Source organism: Bombus flavifrons, chromosome 9, assembly GCF_040668555.2.
Source record: "Bombus flavifrons isolate JBK064 chromosome 9, iyBomFlav1_principal, whole genome shotgun sequence".
Taxonomy (NCBI): Eukaryota; Metazoa; Arthropoda; class Insecta; order Hymenoptera; family Apidae; genus Bombus; species Bombus flavifrons.
In genome coordinates, this window is record NC_138450.1 from 6,483,069 (window position 1) to 6,507,055 (window position 23,987).

The window sequence follows — 23,987 nt, forward strand, 5'->3', positions numbered from 1 at the left end:
ATGTCAGAGATTCTATTAAAACATGAAATCTCTTTCTGTTTGTTTAAACAAAAGCGTCGCCCAGATATGAAAATTCGCCACTCAGATTGCCAATCTCTTGAACATAACAATCTTCCTATGTCGGAAATGAAATGTCCTCCTTCTTCTCATAAAGAAGTTTATTTTTATTCAGGATGAATTACGTCACATTTATCGTCAGATAATTGGAATCTTCATAAGAGATTATTTTACACATTATGCATTATCAAAAAATCACAATCATATTAATTGGTGTTTTATTCTAGATACGTATAATTGTATTAACGTTGATTCGTTTTCATTAGTTCTTAATTCTATGATTCTAGAAATCTTTCATTAAATACCAATACGATTAACAGGTGAAAATGGAGCGTAGTAGTGGAAGAACCGCGTGAAACACAATCTACAGAATTTCCGTGTTTTGTTAATTCTAAGACCAACTATAATTACAGATACACTTATTACATATTCATAAGCGCTTCGTATCTCTGGTGGACGCTGGCGGTCATTTGATTCTATGCAATTGCGGCTACTCCGTCAACATTGTGAATACATTATCGCTACATTTGCGGATTTTCGTGTCGGTTTAATTGTAACTACGACGCGTAATCCTCTTACGATATATCTTCAGCTCGACACGATCACTGCTATTGATAAGTATAGATTTGTAATTGCAATTTTTCTCAGCTTTTGTCCCTATGCATCCATTTTCTTTCATATTGTATATACCTCAAGAATTGCTGAAGTAGCGATTTAATTTAGATTCAGTGTACACTACCATTCAAAAGGATTCAGACACTTCCTTACTTTTAACAAAGTGTATTGAAATTTGTTAACGATAGCAAAATACGATTGAAAGTGAGTCAGAGAATGCAGCAGGGTTCACTTCTTTTTCCTGATTATTGCGTTAAATTATTTGACTTGTAACATTTGTCCTATATTCTGCACCTATATCACACCTATAGAACACCTATATCCTTTCGTAACGTAGTTGCAACTGCCGATCGCTTTGTGTCGCGTCCTTTCGACAAGCGGCTACAGCTTACAGATCATACTTTATGTCGTACACTATAGACTTAATTGATCTATGGTCGATTAATGAAGCTATAAGATAATATTGACATTCAGGACAAAAGAGTAATTCAGGGAAAACGAAAGATAATAGATTTCTGTAATTGAAACTATTATTATTTTTCATATGAAATAATTTGAATAGATTTACTCGTCGTCAAAGATACCTAAATGTTTACTCTTTCAGTTGAGAAACTAATGAATTCGGGCAATTGCATTGCTATCACGCCTCCTCCGAAGAAATCACTTATAAAACGAGGAAGTAGAGAAAAGTAAGTTGTTACTTCAGCGTTCGTAAAATATGTTCTTAACGCTCGTGAACAGGCACGTAGATGAAACTGCGAGAGCAATTCGTTTGAAGTTACCCGTTCTTCCCGCGGTAAATCGCGAAGAACCCCCGGAGCTCCTAAGAGGTCCGAGCATTACAGGGGAAATCAGGTGTGACGTGTGCATTCCGCTCGCAAATCTGCCAGTTGATTCATTCGGAGCACGAGTTCCGGAAGCGTCAGCTTGGAAAAGCAATTATTTCCCTTTAAGCTCCGTCGCATCGTCGACACTCTGGTTACCGCGTAGTAAGTCTGGTGGTCTAGCTTACATTTGCGCTCGCGCGGACACGAAGCTGAAGCGTTGTTTATTCCAGGCTCGTGGCCGAAGGTCAATTTGTAGCTCAGAAGCGACGTTAAAGCGCCATGTCAGAATAGTACGGCGGCTTCGAATTCGTGGTTAGGATCACGATGTTTCCGAATAGGAATAGGTCTGTTCGTTGAAATGACTCGAATGGACGTAGAAGATTCATGGAAATCCGGTTGCACAGAGACGAAGTCGTCTGTACTCGTATGACAGATGTAGAACGTTTGAACAGCTTCAATCTGTTCGTCGCCTAATTACTCGTCCTTATTAACTTATTTGTCAAAGGTGCACACACGCTTTGCTTCCACCCCCTTTTCCCCTTTTAGTGTTACCACCCACTGGAAATTAATTGGAAAGCTTTAACTTGCGACAGAAGCTACCTGATTAATAATTCCTGGTCGATCTGTATGTTCAGCCATTTTGCAGCCGAAGAAATCGTAGATAGCTTAATTGACGATAAGTTGCTTTTATATTAGTAATTATTATTGACAGGTATTAAAATTCTTTGTCTTTATACGAACCTCTCTGGCACCAAATTGGCAAATTCTGGTTTTTATTAGTTTTTCAAATTCATCAGTTATATACGTAATTAATATTTTGTATTTCTAATCGTTATCTTCCTCTATACGTAAATTTATGGAGTTAATCAGCGTGTCTTCTGAACGACTCAATTATGAGTTTATCGACTCAATTATCCGAGAAAATTATTCAGGAACGAAATTAATCAACCATTTCTCATGAAGTTTTCAAATTCATTATCCAAATATATAATGAATATTTGATAAACAGATACCTGATTCAAGTGGAAGATTAACAGAGACGCTATTATCGAAAGTCCTTGTTTCTAGAACTTATGTCGTTTACTATTTCAATTCCTGAATTATAGTAATGTGTTATCCTTCCTAAACTACATACAATTATATCACTTAATCTGTATAAGATATATATTATTTGATCCTACGAAATTCACTAACAGTAAGAACGCGTAAACATACGAGTGAACAACGAATTCGTTTTCTCGGATACGTAGGTTCGTGCGAAGCAAATTTATTCTGTACAACAATCGTTGTATTACGTTGTCGTCCAATTTTCGATCGAGCTACTATAAACAGGTTTCGATTGAATTCGAAACGTTTACCGGCCGGACATCTTCGGTCATTGAAACGTGTAATTGGTTTTGTATGTTGCGGCGTACGAAACGTTCGAACGAAACGCACGGCCGCTGCAATTTGTGATTAACATATACAATGCGTTGAAACTCGTTTAAACATCGTGGATTACACAGTATTTTAATCATCTATAGGTAATTTGCGTGTAATATCAAAATGCTAATTCAATTCTGTGCTGATCTGGAATTCTTGAAAATCGATTTCAATTTCTAGGGGTAAATACTGGCTATATTGGAAGCTTATTAGTGCAATGCATGCATTAATCAAGCAAAAAACATTGCAATACCATGTTACTGTTCCTGAATGGAAAGGTTAATGGGGAACTTCCGTTTCACCACTGTTTCAAAGCATTTTGGATTTTAATGAAAAAATTTATTACTTGATATCTTTAAACGTAATAAATAACATTTAGATCGTACAGTCGTATAAATATCTATATTTTGAATGGTATCAACGAGAACGAAAAACAATCTTGGAAAAATAATATTCTTGCAAAGTATTGATCCATTGATACCATTCAAATTATGTATGAAATATTTTTTGTATCATCGAAATTCGTGTAGCAACGATATATAAATAAATATTAGAAATCTAGAATTAAAAATAACCGCGGTGATATCCCAAAAAATACAATACAATTGAAGATTCCTAAGAAGATTACTATGTATAGCGTTAGACGTATACGCCTGACGCTTATATGAAATCACTCCATAACACCAATATAACAAGCGACGAAACTTGAAACTACGATGCTCCAGGAGGAACAAACCGGTTGAATAGATTTGTGACGTGCGACATTCGAGTATTCGTGAAATTCTCATTCGTTTGGAGTTTATAATGAAGAGTTTTGATGCATGCCACCGGATGACCGGCAGAAAATTTCGGAAACGTTTCATTCAATCAGACCTGAGAAATAGTTTGTTAACTACGGTGCATGTGGAGTACATAGATCTACGAGATTTTACAAGCGTGTGAAAGTTGCCAGAGAAGGTAATAGAGGTGACGTTTGTTTTTTGAATAAGTAGAACAAAGTTCGTAATTGTCATCGTTTGTTTAGTCGGTCGCGTGGCTTTCTTCCGCTGTCAATTTCGCAATAATTAATGTCGTCGATATATGTATTTTGAATAGTTTCAGTTTATATATTTCATAATGGTCTGCCTTATTTTGAATACAATCGTCTACAAAGAATTACGTATGAATGTTTTAATGAAATAAAGTAGTTTTAATTATATTACGTTTCTAATAGATACGAAAGTGAGATGTGTAAGACCGAGAATTTGGTTTTCATAAACATTGTATCGATTATGCACTATTTCGCGAAACTGAATTATAATAGAAAATAATTTGTTCAATTTACAAGCTCAGCCATTTACAAGTTAGACATTTCGCAGTGTGCACAAATTCTGCATACGTCTGAGGGGGATTATTATACGTGTTGGTTTATTAAAGAAATAAAATTGTAATAGTCGGTGTATATTAAAATCACTTCAAATACGAGCACAGAGATAGTGTATGCTGGTCGCTCAATGTTACTGTTCAACTCTACGCTCGCTATTCAACTTTATGACTCGCTAAACTTGATTGTCCTAGAGAGCACGTTCCTCTATTTATATCGACTGGTGTTATTATAAAAAGTTCTAATGTAGCTCCGGTTGACGATTACAAATAACGACGATAATATTTTGTCCGGAGTTCGTTTACCTTTGAACCTAGCAAACCAAACCAACGTTGGCACTCCAAGCCACAACAATATGAGTCTCTCCCGATTCGAATCTTCCGTTGACTCATGTGCCACTACACATCTAAAGAGACCGTTCGAAGTCACAAATTTAATCATGCAAGGATCCTAAAATTAATGGACGTCTATCGTCGATAATAGGATTCGATTAATAAAAGAAGAGTCATTTAAATAATTCTACAACCTAGTACCGAGCTATCAACAATTTTTAATGCATATGTATGCCTGACCCTTACAGGAAATTCTACTTCACGCTGTATGTGTGTCCCGAGGAACGAACGAGCGATTCATGATCAATGCGCTCTTACGAGACAAGTTTTACGATGTAATCAGAACCATCGACGGCGTGTAACAACTCGACATCGTCGTGTAGGCATCCCGCGGCTCGCATTACGCCGCGACATAATGTTCGCCACCGTAACGTTCTCGTGACGCCAGTTAAGATGGCTGGCTGGATTCAGCAACGCGGTTTCGAACAGCGTTTTCTTCGCAACGCGTTGCATGTGAGAGGTTAAACAACGCCACAGTTACTAACGAAGTTGCTAAGTTTTCTCGTTTGTGCCGCTCTTTAACGTCTCGCTGGGCCACATTAGAGCGTGTAAAGTGCGGTGAGCACGAAGATAAAGAGCAAAGAGAGTGGGAGAGAGGCTGGAGAATTGGTATGAATAAAACGACCAGGATTACGCTTTTCTCCGACTTTGACTTATTCCGAGCCCAACGGGACCGAGCTTTCGGTTGCCACTTAGCGAAAATCGAATTACTCGTCTTTCGCCGCGCACCTCGCCACCAGGAAATGAGCTTCCAGTTCTTGCCAGAATGAATGTTTTCTCAAAGTTTCGGCGTCTCCCGGTGGCTGTCATTTCGCTTTCATTTTTTCGCGGGACGAGTCAAAGGAATAAGGAACTCTGGGGATCACCTTGAACGGTGATCATTGTATTTCGACTTGGTGAACACTTGTGACTGGTTTATTTCGTTTATCCTGAAAATAACACTCTCCTTTATGTACTCATGGAGCGATTTGAGGATCTACAATTGGTTGTGAAGTATTTGTTTAGTGGAGCAAGTGAACGAATTCTATATGCTGTTTTTCAGGAGAGAAATGCAGTAAAGAAAACTGTTCACTATTTACTAATTGTGTTCTAATATTTTCATGCACATATACAGGGTAGGTCGTAAGTACGATTGGGTACGGAGTGATTCTACGTGAAAAAATACATCGAAAATATGGAATAAAGTTTTTTGAAATGACCCTTTTTTTTGAGAAAATCGAGTTCGAAAATTTATCAAATATACTTAAACTTGCCTACGTATTGAATATGTATGAGTAAACAACCAACAGGCAATTATTATACATGCGAGAATAAGTAAAACAAATGTAACATAAAATGCAAATAAAATGCAAAACAAAATTTTTCCGTTTAATACCTCATTTTCCAGTTAGCATAGTACCGAATTGTGCCACCAGTTAAGAACTACCTCGTAATCTCATATAAAGTAACGTTCATCTTTTAAGAGCATTAAATAGAGATGGAAGAGGATATTATAGTAAACTAACTGTTTTTAAAGTAAGTCAACAACGTAGCTCAGAAAGCTGAATGATTATTATCTTGAATGTTACGAATACAAATGTACCGTTATTTAATTACTAGAAAATAAGTGGCAGACGCGTACAGGTAAAACGTTGAAACAGTTTAATAGCTTCTGCATTCGTGTGAATTTGTAGCCTTGAAATATGTAGCACAAAGTGGTTTGGAAACATTAAATATTTAACTTTTCCGGTGCTGCGGTCGCTTTTGATTAGTCTTTGCCGAGTATACAACGAATGTACACACGTAAGTGCAGCACCAAATGGATCAAAGAATTTGCTCGAATATTAAATTGGGTTGTTTTGGAATCGCTTTAAACGGCTCGTTGAATTTATTTCTATTTACTCCCTTATATGATTGCTGTGCGGACATAATATTTTTTATGCAATTTTGTAAAATCAATTGTACATATAATTGTACATATAATATGTATCAATAATAATATTCGACTAGAGTAGAACAGACCTCAATGGATAATATAAATATTTTACAAAATAGATATCGTAAATATGAAAAAGATACATAAAAAATTTTGTTAATTTAACGAAATTATACGACAAACAACAGCTGTTTAATAGAAATATATGATCCTCTAATTGTTTTGGGTAGTTTATACGGAACATCCCCTTTAATTTAGTTACATGTTAAAAGGTTAATTCGAAACTGAATCTCGTTTTGACCGATATCTGACAGTAAAGGGTCAATTAGCCGGGGAACGTCGGTGAAACATAAAAATTCTTCTGCTCTTGCGGATCGCGCGGAAAGTTACACTTCTCGTTCAGCTATTCCGGAAGTTAGCTAGCCAGCTGTACTTTCATTACTGCTAAGATTAATCTGCAGTTGAACTTTGTTCATTAATGCGAGATCATAAAAGTTTGACCGATTTTCATCTTCTAGCGACCGACGGATCAAAGAATGTTTTAATTTCCTTTTATACTCTTCGCCGTTGAATATATGCATGTTAAAGAAACTCGGAGATAGCTCGAAACAGTCCGATGATATTTAGCATACCGTTAAAGATCGATCTTTCATTTCGAAACTTAAACGAATGTTTATAAAAAAGATGAAACGACTTGGTTCTTACTTTTCAATTTTCGTAATTCTTATATAAATTGATTCCCTAATTACAAATATGTTAAAATATTCTTTCCGATTCTTTTTCGTTATAACAAGTGAAATTAGAGAAAGGATACGCTACGGAAATTCGTGAATTAGTTACTTTATATAAATTAGAAATATGCTACAATATATTTTTCAGCGTTTTCTGTTTATTATAAGAGAAAATTCCCAAAACCTTGATATGAAACGTTTGAAAATTCGAAGCACGTTTCGAAAATACACGACGGAATTTTACGCTTGGGATTACAGAATTTTATGTAAAATCGTTCTACGCCCGTATTAATTTATGTTAGTTTCGTAGTTAACGATTCACGATTGCGTGTGTTTCAAGTCTGTATAACGACAGAGAAATTTTAATTATCGTTAATGGGAATTATCGACGATTCTAATATCGCGACCGCGCATGCTCTGAAAGTTTCTAGATTTAATCATGATACAGTGTATTAATGTTTATATGAAATAGTTATTACGGCGCAATTTATTTTCACAATTCTCGAAGCTTGTAAATATTCATATCGAAACGTTTACAATAAAAATATTCTTTGACTCACGTAAGTTCGACCAAGCTGATAAATATTTACCTGTCCCAAATTACATTGATATTCATGATTTTTGTCAAACAAGTTCGGAACGCAGAATAGTGTCCTATAAATTCCTTTTTAAACTCCGATTTTAAAAGAAGTTTCTAATGTAGATGTCGAAAAGTGATCAATTTGATATCAAACGACCCAGCTACAAATTTTCTATGATAACGGAACTTACTTTCTGATATTCGTAAAAGATATACCCTAATCCATTCACGAACGTGCTTATTATCAAACTTTTAGTAACGAATAATGATTGGTATTCAAATTTGCACTATATTCATGCTACATGCTTCAGACAGGATAATAAAATATCAGATAATAAAAATCAAACATGAATTGAGAACTCAAATAAAAAATTTTCCAAACAATGTTAAACAGCAGTGATACCTATAAACCGAAGGAATGACAAAATTTACCAACTAATAAATCATAATTCTTGTACTTATGAATATTTATTTATTCGAAACTTGATCGTAAATGTACAATCGATCCCGGAAGTAACGTGTGCAACGCTATAATACAGCAGATACTCGAAGCTGACGCAATGGCGATCCGATTGCGCTACAAGAGATACGCATTGACAGTACAATGTCTAACGTGGCAATAAATTATCTCCCTGGTGTACACTTAAGAGCATGGAACGCATAGTACACGTGCAGTTCTGTCAATATTTCACGTGAATGCGCAATAAAACGATTTCCTATTAGACATTGGTATCTTGTAACCTCTGAACCGGGGAATGATTACGTAAAGCATACAAGATCAATCGATGGACCATACTACGTATATTTCCGTAATGTTTGCAAATGCCAGATATATCGTCCCGATATACATACAATACGCTCGCTGCAAACTTCATTTCGCATCGGACTGCCCTTTATCGACGTGGTTAACTCGCTGTGTCCGAGATTGTTTTGAAGAAAGAACTCCTCATTCGCAAAGAAGTTTTATTCTTCCAAAAATTCCATTAGTCCATGGAAAGAAAAACTCGATATGAAAACGTCGACCGATTTTCAATTTTGACTCTGCTTTTTTTAATTATTACAAGAGAAGAGAAGTTGAATAATAAAGCTAAAATGGCATTGTAGTTTTTATTGAAAATTTGTAGAAAAATTTGTAAAAAATTGTTTCGTACGATTTTCGCCAATTAAACATGTTTCCTTCCTTTGTTTCTTTCGAGTTGTAGATTTTATTTGTTGATTATTTTTATTTTTGTTTGCATGTGTATATTTATTTGTTTCTGTACCGATATGTGTTTTCAGTTCGCTCAGGAGAAATAAAAGCACAGGTTAAAATTAATTGGCACAGGCGATTGTGCAACATTTTTTTAGACAGCGGGAAGCAATTTTAATTTCAGATTATATTTAATTATTTCGATTAATATCACATGTTTTCGCGTTGTAATTTTAATCTGTGAAATTTCTCTGAACTATATTTTACAAAAGGGGATTATTATATTTCAATTGATTTCCAAGTGGGATAGCACTGAAATGTTTCATTTCATTGTAAAAGAAACTGCTAAATTTCAATATTCATTGCAAGGAGTATTAATAAATATTAAACACAATATATAATATCTGCAATCACCAGCTAAACATAACATTGTGCGATTTAAAGTTACATCATATCTACTTCTAGTTTTTTAAAATCATTTTATTTTTCTAACACTTCCTCTCACATGTGTTTATTTTACTTTATTACCACATATATATGTATCCATTATATTAACATCAAATGTCTTATTTACAGCAAATATTAGATCCCAGGTTTTAAATGGAAAGTGTAATCAATTATAATCCTCTCCCTGAGATAAGGTTATATCCACAAATCTTATTCATTACTATCATTAATCTTCGTATTACTTTATTATTCGCAGTAAATGAGGCTCTAAAAATCAATTTGTGAACAAGTATTATGAAATGAAAACGTCAAAACAAGGAAGTAAAATTTCTTAAAATCACTAAGATCCCTCTGTTAATCGAATTAAAATGACTTGCTTTGGCTACTTAATCTTCTTTTGAAATTCTATTTGAAATTTCACGGAAAATAATGCAAAACAATCAGAATGGTGGTCACGATAGAATTCATTAAGATTTTATTTGATCAGCGTTGAAAGCTAATTCTCTTAGGAAACGCGCGCAATGTGTGGGTTTTCTCATTGGTAGGGGGAGGGGGAGGGGGAGATGTTTAATGTATGACGCCTTTCTATCTGAAATTCTGAAGAAGCGCGCTGAATTCAGATCCACCGGTAGATCTTAAAATGGCCGCAGCTAAGATAACGGTTTCCTTGAGAAGGACCACTTTTTTTTCTTTACTCTCCGAAAGCGAAACGTTATCTTGCGCGCTTCTATTACGACATTAGAACGGTGCTATGAATTCCAGTCAGTTCTGTTCGCGTAAACTTCACCAGGAATTTCCTGGCAATCACGGTCGAAAGGAGCATTAACATTCGCGTACTCGTTAAATTTCGAACCCTTCTCTCGAGGAAAGTGAAATAAATGACCATTGCTAAGCTTCTTCAAATAGATATTTTCTAGTATGATGTTTAAATAAGGAAATAGTAACTTCATACAATTTCTTATGGCAATTTTTAAAAATTTGCAAATTTTTATTGTCGTATGTGAATATATCTTTTATAAAAAGGATAAGATTTCATTTCTGGAAAAGTGAGATTTTCTTGTTAAAAACTTTTTATTAAAAGATGAAAATTACTTGTTTCTATTAAGAAATATTCTTTGTTCTAAAATTGAAAATGATTGAAACAATAGAAATGTACTAACATTTCTATTAGAAATACACTTTATGGTTGAAGAAGTTTACCTAATATTTAAGTTTTATATTGGTTTCTTTGGCGGCAAATAAACTTTCATGAAAGAAATATATTCTATTTATTAATATCATTAAAGATGCAAAAAGCTACCGGATACTGTTTCGTTTCACAAATACCTTGATGAATTTCAAAACCAAGTAACAATTGGATGTTTTGAATAAAATATCTACTGTCGTCTGCTCGAACCTGCGGAATTTTATTTGAAGTTAAAATTGTCTTAGCACATAGAAAATAATTTAGAAAAAGTATTGACATCCAAATTAAAAGTTTCAGAAATGAAAAGTTACAATAGCGCAAAATTAAATTCTTGATTAAAGAGAAGTTAAAGTTTCGAATATAGTAATTTATTTCTCCACTACTTTATGCGACAGTTGGATATGAAATTACGTACAAAGTTTAAATGTCTATTAAGAAATTTTAATGAAGTTACAGAAGTGTTGGGTATAATTTCTTTCTGACACTTTTTATTTATAATTATTTTATCTTTTGATTACAAACCATATGAAAGTATCTTTAGTAGAAATAACTTTGAATCTGTAATTGTATTTAAAACAATTGTATTCGGAATTATTTCAATTTGTAACAAATAAGCTCATAATCTTACTGAATATTTAATAGAAATATCGTTACATGTTTGTTTAAACTTGATAAACCATTATAACAATATTTACTGCTGTCATCAATGTCCAACAAATTATCGACATCGCAGTGACTAATTATATTCAGTACCATTACAACAATTACATACGTAGGTTGGTAAATTGCTTGCCAAAGTTTCGCATTAACATCTGCGAAAGGCAGAAATATGGCTAGACTTTATGACATGAATGTAACCCGTCATTTCCGTAATTAACAATTTCTACATATTTCACTTTTGATGCTTTCGCCCATATGTAATTATGGAGCAGGACCCAGTGAAAATTAAATTCTAATTAAAACAAGGGATGCTAACTTGATTCGATTGTATCTAATGCACTCGAAATATCGTATGATACATAATAATGTTCCCTACTTTTCAAATACACGACCGCATTGTTTTTGTATTTTGTTGAATTTACGAATTTCCACTAGAAAGTTCTTAACTAGCATATTAGCTTTCGTAGTATGACGAGAACAAAGTTAACTTTAGTATTGAAAATTAGAACCTATTTAAATATATTAAACTGTATATGCATTTAACTGTATATGACAACTTAAAGGACAGAACTTGCTTAACTTTCGCGTTACTTATTCGTCATTAAAACTTCATGAATGCTGAGGCGTTATATTGGACTATATTGTGTTATAAATAGGTTACATTGCTTTCTATTATACAAGAAGAGAATAAACATTTTTACGTGTTGCTTGAACACATACAATGAGATTTGATGTAGCGATACGTGCAACAGTATGTATACAATTTTTGTTATACTTTACGAACTTTGACAACTCTTATTCATCTCTGAGTCTCAGACTTTTGGAATTTCATTATACCTTTAAAAACGTCGAAAAATACATAACAAGTAATATTATGAAAAATGTATTTGAACTCTAAACATATACAAAAATTTGTCTATAAAACGAAGATCTCTATTTCACATATACTACATGTATGAACATATATGAGATACGTATAATAACTTGTATAACTTTTAATACACAAGTAATTTTTAAGTATTCGTATATACATATTCGCAAATATCGCATATTTTTTATTATTGGTATTATTATGTTTTATTGAATTGTATCAGAACAAAAGTTCAATTAGTCAAATTGAGCTATTGAGAAATTGTAAATATATGTGTAGATACCTATTGAAATTCATGAATTTTATGCACAATTTGAATATTTATAAAACAATGTTTTCATTTTTCCAAGTACACTTATGGTAAATAGTCAGGAATTCATGTATCAAAATGTGTACGAATTAAAATATTATAATATGATATAAATATGTTAATACACATGAATTAAAGAAAATCCAAAAATATCTCAATATTGAAATGTATTGAACTTACTTTCCTATTATAAGAAGAATTTACAATTTATCAAGAATTTATAATTCCCTGATATATGTTGCACAATTTTCGTGTATACATGTTCCATTGAAACCCGTTCAAATTTCTGAATTTTAAATATAGAATAATATAGCAAATTTACATGGAAAAAGATTTTAAAACTTTGACACACACATAATTATTAAAGTTGAGGATGTAAGTCATATGCAAGTTTTACCCTTTTTAAGATAAATAGCTCAGCGCTATGCAAGCATTATAATCAATACATTACGCTATGTTGAAAAGTTGACTTTCTTAACTCTAGTGCATTCTTTCCGACAATTTGTTCAGTAATTTTCGATCGTATTCGTCTGATACTGTAAGCTTGAAACATTGATGCGTTTATGAAAGAATTCATATATGTGATTTCTCATTTCAGTTTTACAATAAAAAAATATATATAGAAATATAAATATTCGAGGATTATAGCGAAATTAAAAAATAAAAATTCAATACCGTAAAAAATAAAAATTTGTATACGCATCCACAGTCTAATTATTCCTTATCAAGAGGTTTCGTTATTCACCCATTAACATAGAACCACGTAAAGGCACGAAGAACAATAACATTGCATGATACGAAATCTTCGCACATATCAATCATATAAATTAAAATCTCGTTCAACTTAATCCAGTTACCTGAATTCAAGTAACTTGAAATCACTTTACTAGTGTGAACTTGTTATTTAATTGATTTAAGCTATTTTGTCAAGTTTCTACCCTCGTTTACATTAGTCGAATCCCTTAAATTCGAGTAACTTGATTAATCTGAACGGGGCTTAGTTCCACGCGTGAATATCAGATCGTGTAAAGTGTAAATGGGTGGATATATGTGGTGGAAATCTCCTTGATTTTAGTTCGCCAATGAAAACGCTAAACATGGAGCGAGGGGGGAAAGAAACACAGCGAGGGGTTAAGCGCAGAAATAGCGGAGGCAAAGAAAGGTCGGTAGAGGAGTTGGCAACACGTTTCGTTTCCGCTGCCGTCACCTTCAAGCCATCTCTTACTGGTTTACGATAGCACCCCCGCGAAACTTTCGGTACACCCGCACTTAAAGTCATCGTTCGAAATAGTGCGATGTAGGTGCTATAATGTCTGTTACGAATACTATTGCTGGTGGTGGGCTGGGTTTATGACTTGCACTACTTCGCATGCCACGTTCCTGAAAGACGCGAATCGCTTAAACTCTTCCTGAAACCTTTTTCGGATGACTTTCACACCATACTGTGCACCCCTTCGCAAACGGAACTCGCCAGCAGCAAGTTTAAGGGTGGTTCTTGTACCATTTCGAAGCGAACGTCGCCTTTTTACTTTAACGCCGATGGAAATCGTATTTTTTTATAGACAACGCGACTTTTGATTGTTCGCAGTAGAACGAGTGTTCTGTAAATGAAGATTGAATGCAAGGTTGCATCTACGATTTGATACAGTATTCAACGAGTTAGTAAATATTTGGTAGATACAGCGGTTGCACAGTTAGAGAGTTGAATACATTTACATATTTTATACGGGTTGGTATATTTCATTGATAGTTTCTCTTTCGTTAGTGCATTTAGTTATGTTTCATATAGGTATGTATAGTGGTGAATAGAGGAAAATTAAACATTTCCATTTGTATAAAATTGCTTATATAAATTCTAGCAACATTTGTAGTAGGTTTACTACAGTCATTTATTCTGCAGCACCTACTTATTAAATACTATACATACTGATACTAGATACATAGACATGTAAATACTTAACATAAATTATCTGTAAGTAGTTATAAATTTTATTAGATCAGTATGGTTATTGTATGACAAAAGTGATTCAATTCACTTGAATTTTTAACCTGTAAGATGTTCCGTATGCATTTCAGTACAATGTCTATTACTGCATTCCATGGGTAAAGAAATTATGAAAGCGCCATATAAGCAAAATTCTTTAAAAGCTTTAAGGAAAGTGTTGAAAAGATATTAAAGAATACAGAAGGAAATGATAATGGTCTTGCTTTTAACATCGTACACAGCAAAAGTGGGCTGTAAAGGGTAGAATGCTATGCATTAAAAGATTTACTGAATTAAAATTCCTTTTGCCTAATATAATCTTATTGTTAGATCGTAGATGCCTACTTGATATTTTAACACGAAGCTCACAGAATTAAGCCTATTCTTATACGTGTGTGTGTAAATATACCTATGTATATTATAACTTAAACTTCTCTTAACACACATATATATATATTCCTTTTAAAAACTATGATATGACATCACAAGCTTATATTTGGCTTAGATTATTCCCTGTACTTTTACGCCTTTTATATATAGGTCTTAATCAATTTACCACTGCCTCATTCTTCCTGCTTCCCTCCTTACTCAATACACTAGGCTCTATCCTATAGCAATCCCTTTAATAACTTTTTTATGCCCCTATTTCTATCTTATAAAGAACGCATTTCTTGTTTTCGTCCTCCAGCCAGTACCAGCTTTCCTCTTTCGCTTTTCCACACCTTATTCTCGCGATTAATTCTTGGCTATCTTCGCTTCCTTCTCTCTCTAGATGCTCTCCCCGTCCTTATATATTTATATCTCCTATTGTATTTGTCGTTCATGATTTTATTGTAGCGTACCTGGTATTGCAACTCATGCCCCTTTCATTTAGAGTTTTAATTATATCTACATATATTCTGTTGCCTTAGATTTCCCACTCCTAGTTGACTATGTCCGTTTCTATAAAATTTATCCTATATTTAATCAGAATAACAGAAGAATAATTTCTCCAGCCAAATATTCTGTGACCGATATTGCCTGATCTTCAACGAAGGAAACCAATGAGTAGGAATATCGACTGATTGATCGGCAGTCTGTTAAAGCACCCTCTGCACGTATATGTTTGCCCGGTGCTGCGAATCTGAATCACGAACGTAATCTAACCATCTGACAGAGAAAAGTAGATAATCCTTTTCATCGATCGAACAAGAAGTGATTTCAAGCTATTTTTATTCCATATAAATCGGATAGCTTGTCCAGAAATGTGAACCCTGACTTTTTTCAAACGTCGATAAAATTAATTATCTGAACCACGCACATCGTGCACGGTGTTGGCAGAATGTAGACGTAAAGAAGAAAATTCCCTTAAGCTTCGCACATCAGTCAAATAATTCTCCTTTTGAACACTTAACTAATGAAAATCTGTATTGAGAATTAGGTCGTCCGTTAAGTAGAAGCTATATAATCATAGAATGAAAAATTAATAAACACGCGTGGATATAGACAAAATTTATCTCGAATCAAAATGAAATAACACGTAAGAAAATAGGCGGTAGCTGATTAAGTAAAGAAATTATTATGTTCAAGAAATTCGAATGTCATGTTAACACATCTTTCCTCGTCAACATATTAATACCCTTCACACGTGTTGAATTATCAATCGACCAATAAAAAAAAGAAAAAAATGGAAAAAGAAATCTCATCGATCAAGTTAAACTCGGCTGTCGTGAAGGCAAACCGCACATGGAGAGCCGTGCGTCTAGTCTTGGTAGAAAGAGGCCAAGCTTTCGACCGTCTATCAGTCCTAAGGGGAACTTTCGCGGTTGGATTCCTTAGAGCAGTGGCAGAACCTATGTCTACGTGTGTTTCTCGCTATCCTGGGAACGTGTCTTTCGTATGAGGAAGGCGGGTCCTACGGTTCGCGATGGCGGAGGGCACGTGAGCCCCGACGGGCGCATGCGAACCAACCCTAAAGCTTACGGCAATCGAGAAAGGATGCCTTTATCTCTCTCTCCCTCTCTCTCTATATATATCTCTCTCTTTCTCCCTCCAGCTATCGCCATCCCCGTTTTCACCCTCTCGTTTCAGTCTCGTCGGTGGCGAACCGTGTAGCCCCCTCGTGTGCCAGTCTGCACCGAGATTCCGGCGCGAATCGTTCTTCTTCGTCGCGGCGTCACGCCAACTCCTAGATGGATGTTGCTGAACCGCATTCTCGTGTCAACGATTTACATCGTCGCGCAATTCCTCGCAGTCTGTCCAGCCTTCGTGGAAGGTCAGTGATGAACTACGACAAGCGTTCGATTATAAATCGTCCATGATTAAAGAATTGTTGGAATTCAATGGTTCTTGTGTGAGGCACGTGTGATCATCGGCATGCAGAGATTGACGTGCATGGAATGCGATCGTTCGATGTGGGCGGTGATGAAGACATCAAATCAATCTTCTTTTTTCCTTTTCGTATATCGCACATATATTTCATAAGTGTCACAGCCCAAAATAATTCAGTGATCTTGTGTTAGAAGAATATAGAGATTGTAATAGGGAAACTTTACGGGTTAAGAATGAAAAAATACAAAAATATTATTTGACCATTGTTTCCTGAAGCCTATTCTTTTTACCAATATTATGTGTTCAGTAAATAATTTTTTGTTCCAAGCTTTTAAATAGTTTTCCACTTTGCTTAAAAATTTCAGTTTTGTCGCTTCTGAAATATACGTACATGCGATATTATAAATCGCTGCTGTGCATCGTTTCACGTGATAACCTTTAATCGGTCGTTATAGTGGTCAAATTGTTGACGTATATGTAATAAATAAAAAATTAATTGATAAAATGCTTAGCTAATTATAATTGTCCTTGCACTGTAGAATAACAAAGATATAATAAAATATAGAACGATAAGAAAATTAGTGAAAAGTGGAATATTCTGGTTGGAGGAGTGTGCATCATGTAGAAGAAAATATAATACATCAGCGATTTGATCCGCATCGCACTACTTGAGAGTTAATCACGTGAAACAACGTGAAGCAGTATTTCATCACAAAGATAATTTGCCGTCAAATGACAACTTAACATACAATATTATAGAAAATATATAGAATATAAAAACAAGTAATTAAACAAATTACTCTGTTAGAATTTCTTAAAATTTCATTGTGTAGCATTAATCGTAGCTTTGATTACTCAAAGTTACATACGACTGTTGTAAGAGTACACTGCGATTGCGGTCTTTTCCTCTTTCGTGTTATGTGAACGTGCTCGACGCAGAATTCATCCAGTATCGCAAATTTTGTTAAATTTGTTGATTTTCACGAATGAAATCGTGAATGCTGAGAAGAATGTATTGACAAATGTTAAAAGATAGTCGAAAGTCCAATATTAAGGATACAGTTTTTGAAATTCGTGACACGACGTGACGTGACACAACGAGGACCAAGCGGATACAGGCTTTTAGAGACGCAGGATAACCCAGTGTTGCGCATCTATTCGTGTGTTCTATTTTTCTTTTTTTTTTTCGTCAACGATGCGTGTAATGGCAACACGTTCGAACACATATTTAACATGGACCGACAAAGAGACGTTTGATGGTACAGCTATTTCCAGCGGTAAATTAGGATAATTTGTTCCGTGTTTTACACGCGTATTTTTATTTGCACCACGAGCCGGTCGGTCAGTGAGACGTAATAATTACACGGGCTTTTCAATGTGCCTGAAAACATCTCTCAGCGTTTGCTGCGAAATAAATTTCTGCAGCCTTGTTTGACCGTACTTCGTTTAATCTCTCGATGAAAGTAACGTATAAAAAGAAATATACAGTGATAAATGAGATTTAAGACTTGAAAGAGTTATAGTACGATGAAATGAAAAATATTTAATCAGCATCGGTTTTAAAATCAATCTTTTTGATATAAAAGAAAGGTTGTTTTCATAACAGCAAACGATATTCGATATGTCTTTTTTCCATTTCGATTTAAGAATGATATTTACGGACTGTGCATCGATGTGTATTTTAGAATATTTCTTCCGCGTCCAGTATCGAGTGACACAAATTTTTTTTCGTTGACAAATACATCTTTAAGTGTTTTCACGATATAAATTGAACAATAAATTTTAGATTCTTCTATTTCTATCCAATGTGTTTTTACTAATATTTTAAATCATTAAAAATATAAAAATGGAGATAAAAATACAGAGAAATGTTAAAAAAAATCCAATGACATAAAACTTTCACTTCCAATACGATTTAAAAATTAATTTCACTCAATTATTACTATTTAACGACAAATGTACATAAAACGCGCGCACATTCTCTCTTTCTCTATCTGCCAGTCTTTTTCATTCAATCCAGACAGCTAGGCAGACATTTTCAGGAGACATTCAGTCACGTTCACCCGAAACCTTGGGTGACCATACAGTTCTTTCACCCTAATCTTAAGCACTCGATCCTCTCATTCATCCATTGCATTTGAAACTCGATTACTTGCTATTCCCAACCGACCAACTTTCTGTTCTCACAATATAGGGTAGATTGATATTATAATATTTGATGTTGCTTAAAAATCATTACTTCTCTCACTGAAAACTATATGCTTCTGAAATCTTGAAAACTTTTTTCTATCATCTTGAATATTTCAAATTATTTGTATGTGTTACATACAACCTACTTGTATCGGAAGGTTTAATTAAACAATTATAATCGTTTAAAATCATAGAATCATTTTTCTATCAGTCTAAATATTAAAAACTTAAACTGCTTACATCAAAAGATCCAGTCGGGAAACGATAACTCCATAAAACCTTAGAATCTGTTACCTACTACTGTGAACATTAAAAATTGCTCTACCCCTGAATTACCTTCAAATTATTTTTAGCCAAAGATCGAATTGGAGCAGCAGTAAAAGCGACTGAACAGAGTTACGAAATGTACGTTTCATTTGATTTATTGGAGAACCATTACGTGTAAATGACCCGGGAAATATCATCTCCTCGTTAGGAACAACTTAGTTTGCGTTTGGTATTATCTACCATGGGATCCCTCGACAAAGTTCTCGCTCTACTAGCCGAGATACACGAACTGTTACACTGGATATCTCACTTTTGGTGTCTGGGGGCTGGCTCGATTCCTCTCGTCGACGCGCGATTATCCCTCGATATCACGCTGCATTATTTATCCGCCCCCCTCCCCATAAAACCGTCGAATTTTCGGAAAGGCGAGAAACCTTGGCGGAGCGAAGCAAGGAAACTTTCGTCCGTTATCCAGAGGCTCTGTCGCTACCCTTACCCCTGACAATAAGAAATAGAAGGGGAGGCGACTGGCTGCGAAGCTTCCACCTTTTTCATCGTCCCTTTTTCTCTCCCTCTTTTGCCTTTCTACTTTATTCGAGCAACTTCCCCGCAGACCGGAAATCTGTTCGCGCCGGCTGCCAAAAAATCGCTGGCGTCGTAACGACGCTCATTTAATTTGGGGCCAACAAATGCAACCAAATGTATCTTTCGAACAGTTTCACGGTGCTGTTCTTCTCTGGATTCTTTTTCAACTTTTAATACGTGCAAGCATCGTATATTGTCTGTTGGAACGATTGGTTGAGTAACTCTTAATGATTTTATGCTTGAATAGCAAATTCTAAACTTTGTGCAAATTAAGCGGGAAATTGAAAAATTAGTTCGATTATGATAATTACCTTTTAGTCTTTTAGTTTCTGTTGTCTAATGTAAAACCAAATAGAACTATGTGCAAAGTATTTTTTAAGCGTTAAAATACTGAAATCATAAAAATCTAATATAGATTTATGATCATCATTCGCGTGTACCTTCATTCTGAATATTTTGGTATTTGTGGTTTATCATCCTATTTTTTATTTTTATGCTATCCAATAAAGGAACAATAGAAAAACTTCGAGCTTATATTTTAAAAGATTCGCCCTACTTATAATAAAAATTCGATATATGTGTTTTAAGCAAAATACTCATTGTGTATTAAATATATACAAATATATATGCGTGTATTCGATTTAGTATAATGATATTCATTCGTTGTTTTTCATAGAACATTGTTCTACTCATGCTAATATACGTCTCTTGTGTCCAATTTTAATGCGCTTTATAGAAAATTAGCATACAACATACTATTCCTCCTAGAGCTATTATATTCTACGGTACATTATTCCTGCATCATTATTGGAAATAGGCTACCATGCATTTTGAGCATATTCGATTCTAATGAAGTTTTGGAAGTAGGATTATTTTCTTCGTTTTGTTTTCTTTTCGTACAACTAAATAGCAAGTATTATCAGCAGATAATTTTTTAATCCTCTATTGGTATCATTATATACATATATCTGGAAATTATTTAGGAATCTTGCATCCGTAAAGTGAAGATCAAATGCAAGGTTCAAATTAAACTTTAACAAATAAAATCTTTGTTACATCAGAGCCATTAGCGTAACCCTATCTATGAATTGAGGGATTAATACTAGATTTTGCATATTAAAATATGATTAATAGATACGAGTGTTATTACTATTATTAATACTATTGATCATATATATATCACGGACTTGTCAACGAATAATCGTAAGATTAACAAATATCATACATTCCTCATATTTCTTTAATAACGTATCACGTTATGAAAGAGCTCGATCTGGATTCGTTCTTATTGATCTCACGAGAGAGCTCCGTTCAGAATTACGTGAAGAAACAATCTTATCTCGCGAGGACGGGGACAATTGCTGAGTTGCAGCACTCCGATCGCGTCTTAAAGTCTGCGAATAAACCAATTTCGAGTAGAGCGTTATTGCACTAACGCGAATACTTTTCTCTTAGCAGATTCTCACTGATAAACCATCTTTTAGGGAGCGTCCCCGCATTATATCGTCGCTATAAATTTCCAAGACTTTCCCAAGTGCGTGCCATCTTCTTTGGTAATAAGCTATCCTATAAAGCGCCCTGTAGCCATTTTCGTCTTCGCTTTCATCTCGAATAAACAGGGTGTGCGCCGATACTTCTCTCGAAGCGTTACGCGCCAGCCATGGGGTTTGTATTCTACCATAACCGACAAATTTTTACGCGTGCTCGAGATGCGGAAAATCTGGGGGAAGATCCACAGGCAAGAACGTTTTTTAACCGTGGCGAAAGAGGCTTCTGAATTCTCGTCGTAAAGCTGTGCAGGAAACCCAAGGTCTTCACGGCTATATAGATAGGATAGATAGGGGATACACTTCAAATAGGGGATCGCTTCGGCTTGTTCACGCGTGTGGATGTACTGGATCGGTTTTTGCACAGCGCTTTCCAACCATTCATCCATTCGCTGCTACTTTGGCGATGGGTATACTTTCCACACACGGTCGATTACGCTTCTGTCCATTAAATATTTTTGTTCACACGTGCAAAAATGTTATCTAGTACTATGAAATATATCACCAGGGTACTCTTATACGATAATTTAACAGGTCAAAATATTGAATCGAGAAGTTATCGATTGGAACTTGTAACTTTTCAATTCAATTCAGTATTGTCGATTTTTAACGCATAAATACATAGTCTTTATAATTTTACTTCAAATGGAACAGTCATTTGACTTGTAATTTGTCACAAAGTTACTATTTGATATTTTAAAATTTTATTGCCTTTTTTAGTAGCATTTGTTTTGTCGGCAAACTTGTTATTTTTATGCAAGGGAACTTATTTATTAGTATTAGCGATCCGAAAGTTTCATTCATTCACCAATGATGTGAATTCAGTATTTAGAATTCAGAGAATTGTAGTATTATTAAATAAAATCATTTGATACGCATTACCAAATAGATAAACAAGTATATATTTTTCCCTTTTTAAAATCAATGCTATATAAATCAATTCTTTACATTATTGTATTTGTGAGTTAACTATACGAGGAATAATCTCATATTTACATGTTAAAATAGCGCAGAATTGCTCCTTTTTATCACACTGTCATACACATAATAAGATTGTTAACAGAGGAGACACTTTGGACAGGTTGCCTTTGACTTTGTTAGAACAAAACGAGTTGCTATCTTAATGGCCGTAACATTAATCTAGCTCATGCTAACAATATCATCGTTTCCGTCATAAATAATAGAGAAAGTCGTTTAAACGAAGAAAATTGCAGTGTGAGAAACAGTCAGGTGTAAAGATCGCCGTAGATAGTATGTACCGTGGTGGTTTTCAACTGGTTTCCTTCACAATACCATTGAAACGATGATATAAGAAATGAACCAGCCGGCATATAGTCTCCTCAATTTATTGCTACAGATTCTATGCAATGAATAATGTGTTAGATTTATTATATTCTTAGGGAAAAAAAATTGTTTAATTAAAATAATGAAAAATTCTTCTCGTTGCAACTCGGTTATACTTGCGAACCAATTTTATTTCCCGATAAAATCATTCAACGAAGTTATATTCGTTTTCGACATTTGGCACAAAAAATTCCACGTGTCTCGCTGCCATAAATGCAGTTTCCAAATTGCAACCACGATTTCACATCTTTTTCCATGCGTGAATTTGAATTGCTTGTAGATTATCACCGAATTCGAAAATGCACGCCCTTCGTGAAATGCATTTATATTATGAAATATATGTGTATGCAGCAAGTGTGTATTTGAAAAACTATACTTCGAACTATGTTTCCCAACAAGTGTTTCATTTTCTACGTTCTCCCACGTAAAAAGTCATTATACATGTTAAAACTATTTTTCATTTGAGAGAAAGAATTCAGATTGAAGAGAATTAATAGTAACTAATCGCATTTTTTTTCAATCTCACATATCATTTGCATATATAATTATTTATCCCTGACCCAGATAGTCCTAACTCCTACTCGCAATAACCACGAACAACTTACAAATTCCAAGTCATCGACATTAATAACTTGTTCGCGATTAACACGATACCTCGTCCTTATAATTTATTATCAGTCACCCTAAATAGCGTTCGCCATATTCTCACAGCGAAAAATATAGCGGAGCTTGTTCCTGGCGCTTTGCAATGCACATTAGTTTCACTTTGTTGAGAAATTAGGCTACCGCGATTGAGTCATCTGAATCGATGCACAGCATTGTTCGCGGGATTCCATTGTATGGACGCTGTGTGCGGCGTAGACCGGTCATTAATATACAACACGCCACAAGGCGACATTCAACCCCTAAAATCAAGCGAACGATCTCTTGCTGGCAGGATATTGATTGATCCGTCGCGTTGAAATAACTCGCGCTCTCGTGTCGACCACAATAATGCTGACTTAACAATGTGTACTGGTCAAAGATTTATGGTCCGATATTTCTGACGAGTTTTCGAGACAGCCGGAAAATTACCCTTCTGTCTATCTTTCTTGAGGATTTCTTGAGGAAATTATATAAAGATTTTGGTTTAAAATGCACAAAACTAAATTTTAGATTGGATTGAATTCGATATACTTTTGTTTAATTGAAGAAT

The 23,987-nt window shown here is 34.6% G+C and overlaps 1 protein-coding gene and 2 long non-coding RNA genes across 11 annotated transcripts in view; 2 read left to right on the forward strand and 1 right to left on the reverse strand.

The window, feature by feature from the left end:
* LOC138183598 (uncharacterized) overlaps nt 1–23,987 on the reverse strand; it is a 198,845-nt gene that overhangs the window by 169,307 nt on the left and 5,551 nt on the right. The gene's annotated exons all lie outside the window — the stretch shown is intronic.
* LOC138183592 (neurotrimin) overlaps nt 1–23,987 on the forward strand; it is a 361,055-nt gene that overhangs the window by 146,812 nt on the left and 190,256 nt on the right. For 6 of the 8 annotated variants that reach the window (XR_011174085.1, XM_069120758.1, XM_069120753.1 and 3 more), the window contains exon 1: nt 16,646–16,803. The exons of 1 other annotated variant lie outside the window; for it this stretch is intronic. Coding sequence is in view for 6 of the 7 variants with exons in the window: in XM_069120758.1 (XP_068976859.1) it covers nt 16,725–16,803 (79 nt within the window). In the remaining variant the exon portion in view is untranslated. Of the gene's footprint in view, nt 1–16,645; nt 16,804–23,987 lie in introns of those variants that run through there. One more of the 8 variants, XM_069120755.1, reaches the window with a different exon arrangement.
* On the forward strand, nt 2,373–5,580 carry LOC138183208 (uncharacterized). The gene is made up of 3 exons (XR_011174021.1): nt 2,373–3,022; nt 3,102–3,878; nt 4,865–5,580. It is a non-coding gene; the product is annotated as an uncharacterized LOC138183208 (long non-coding RNA).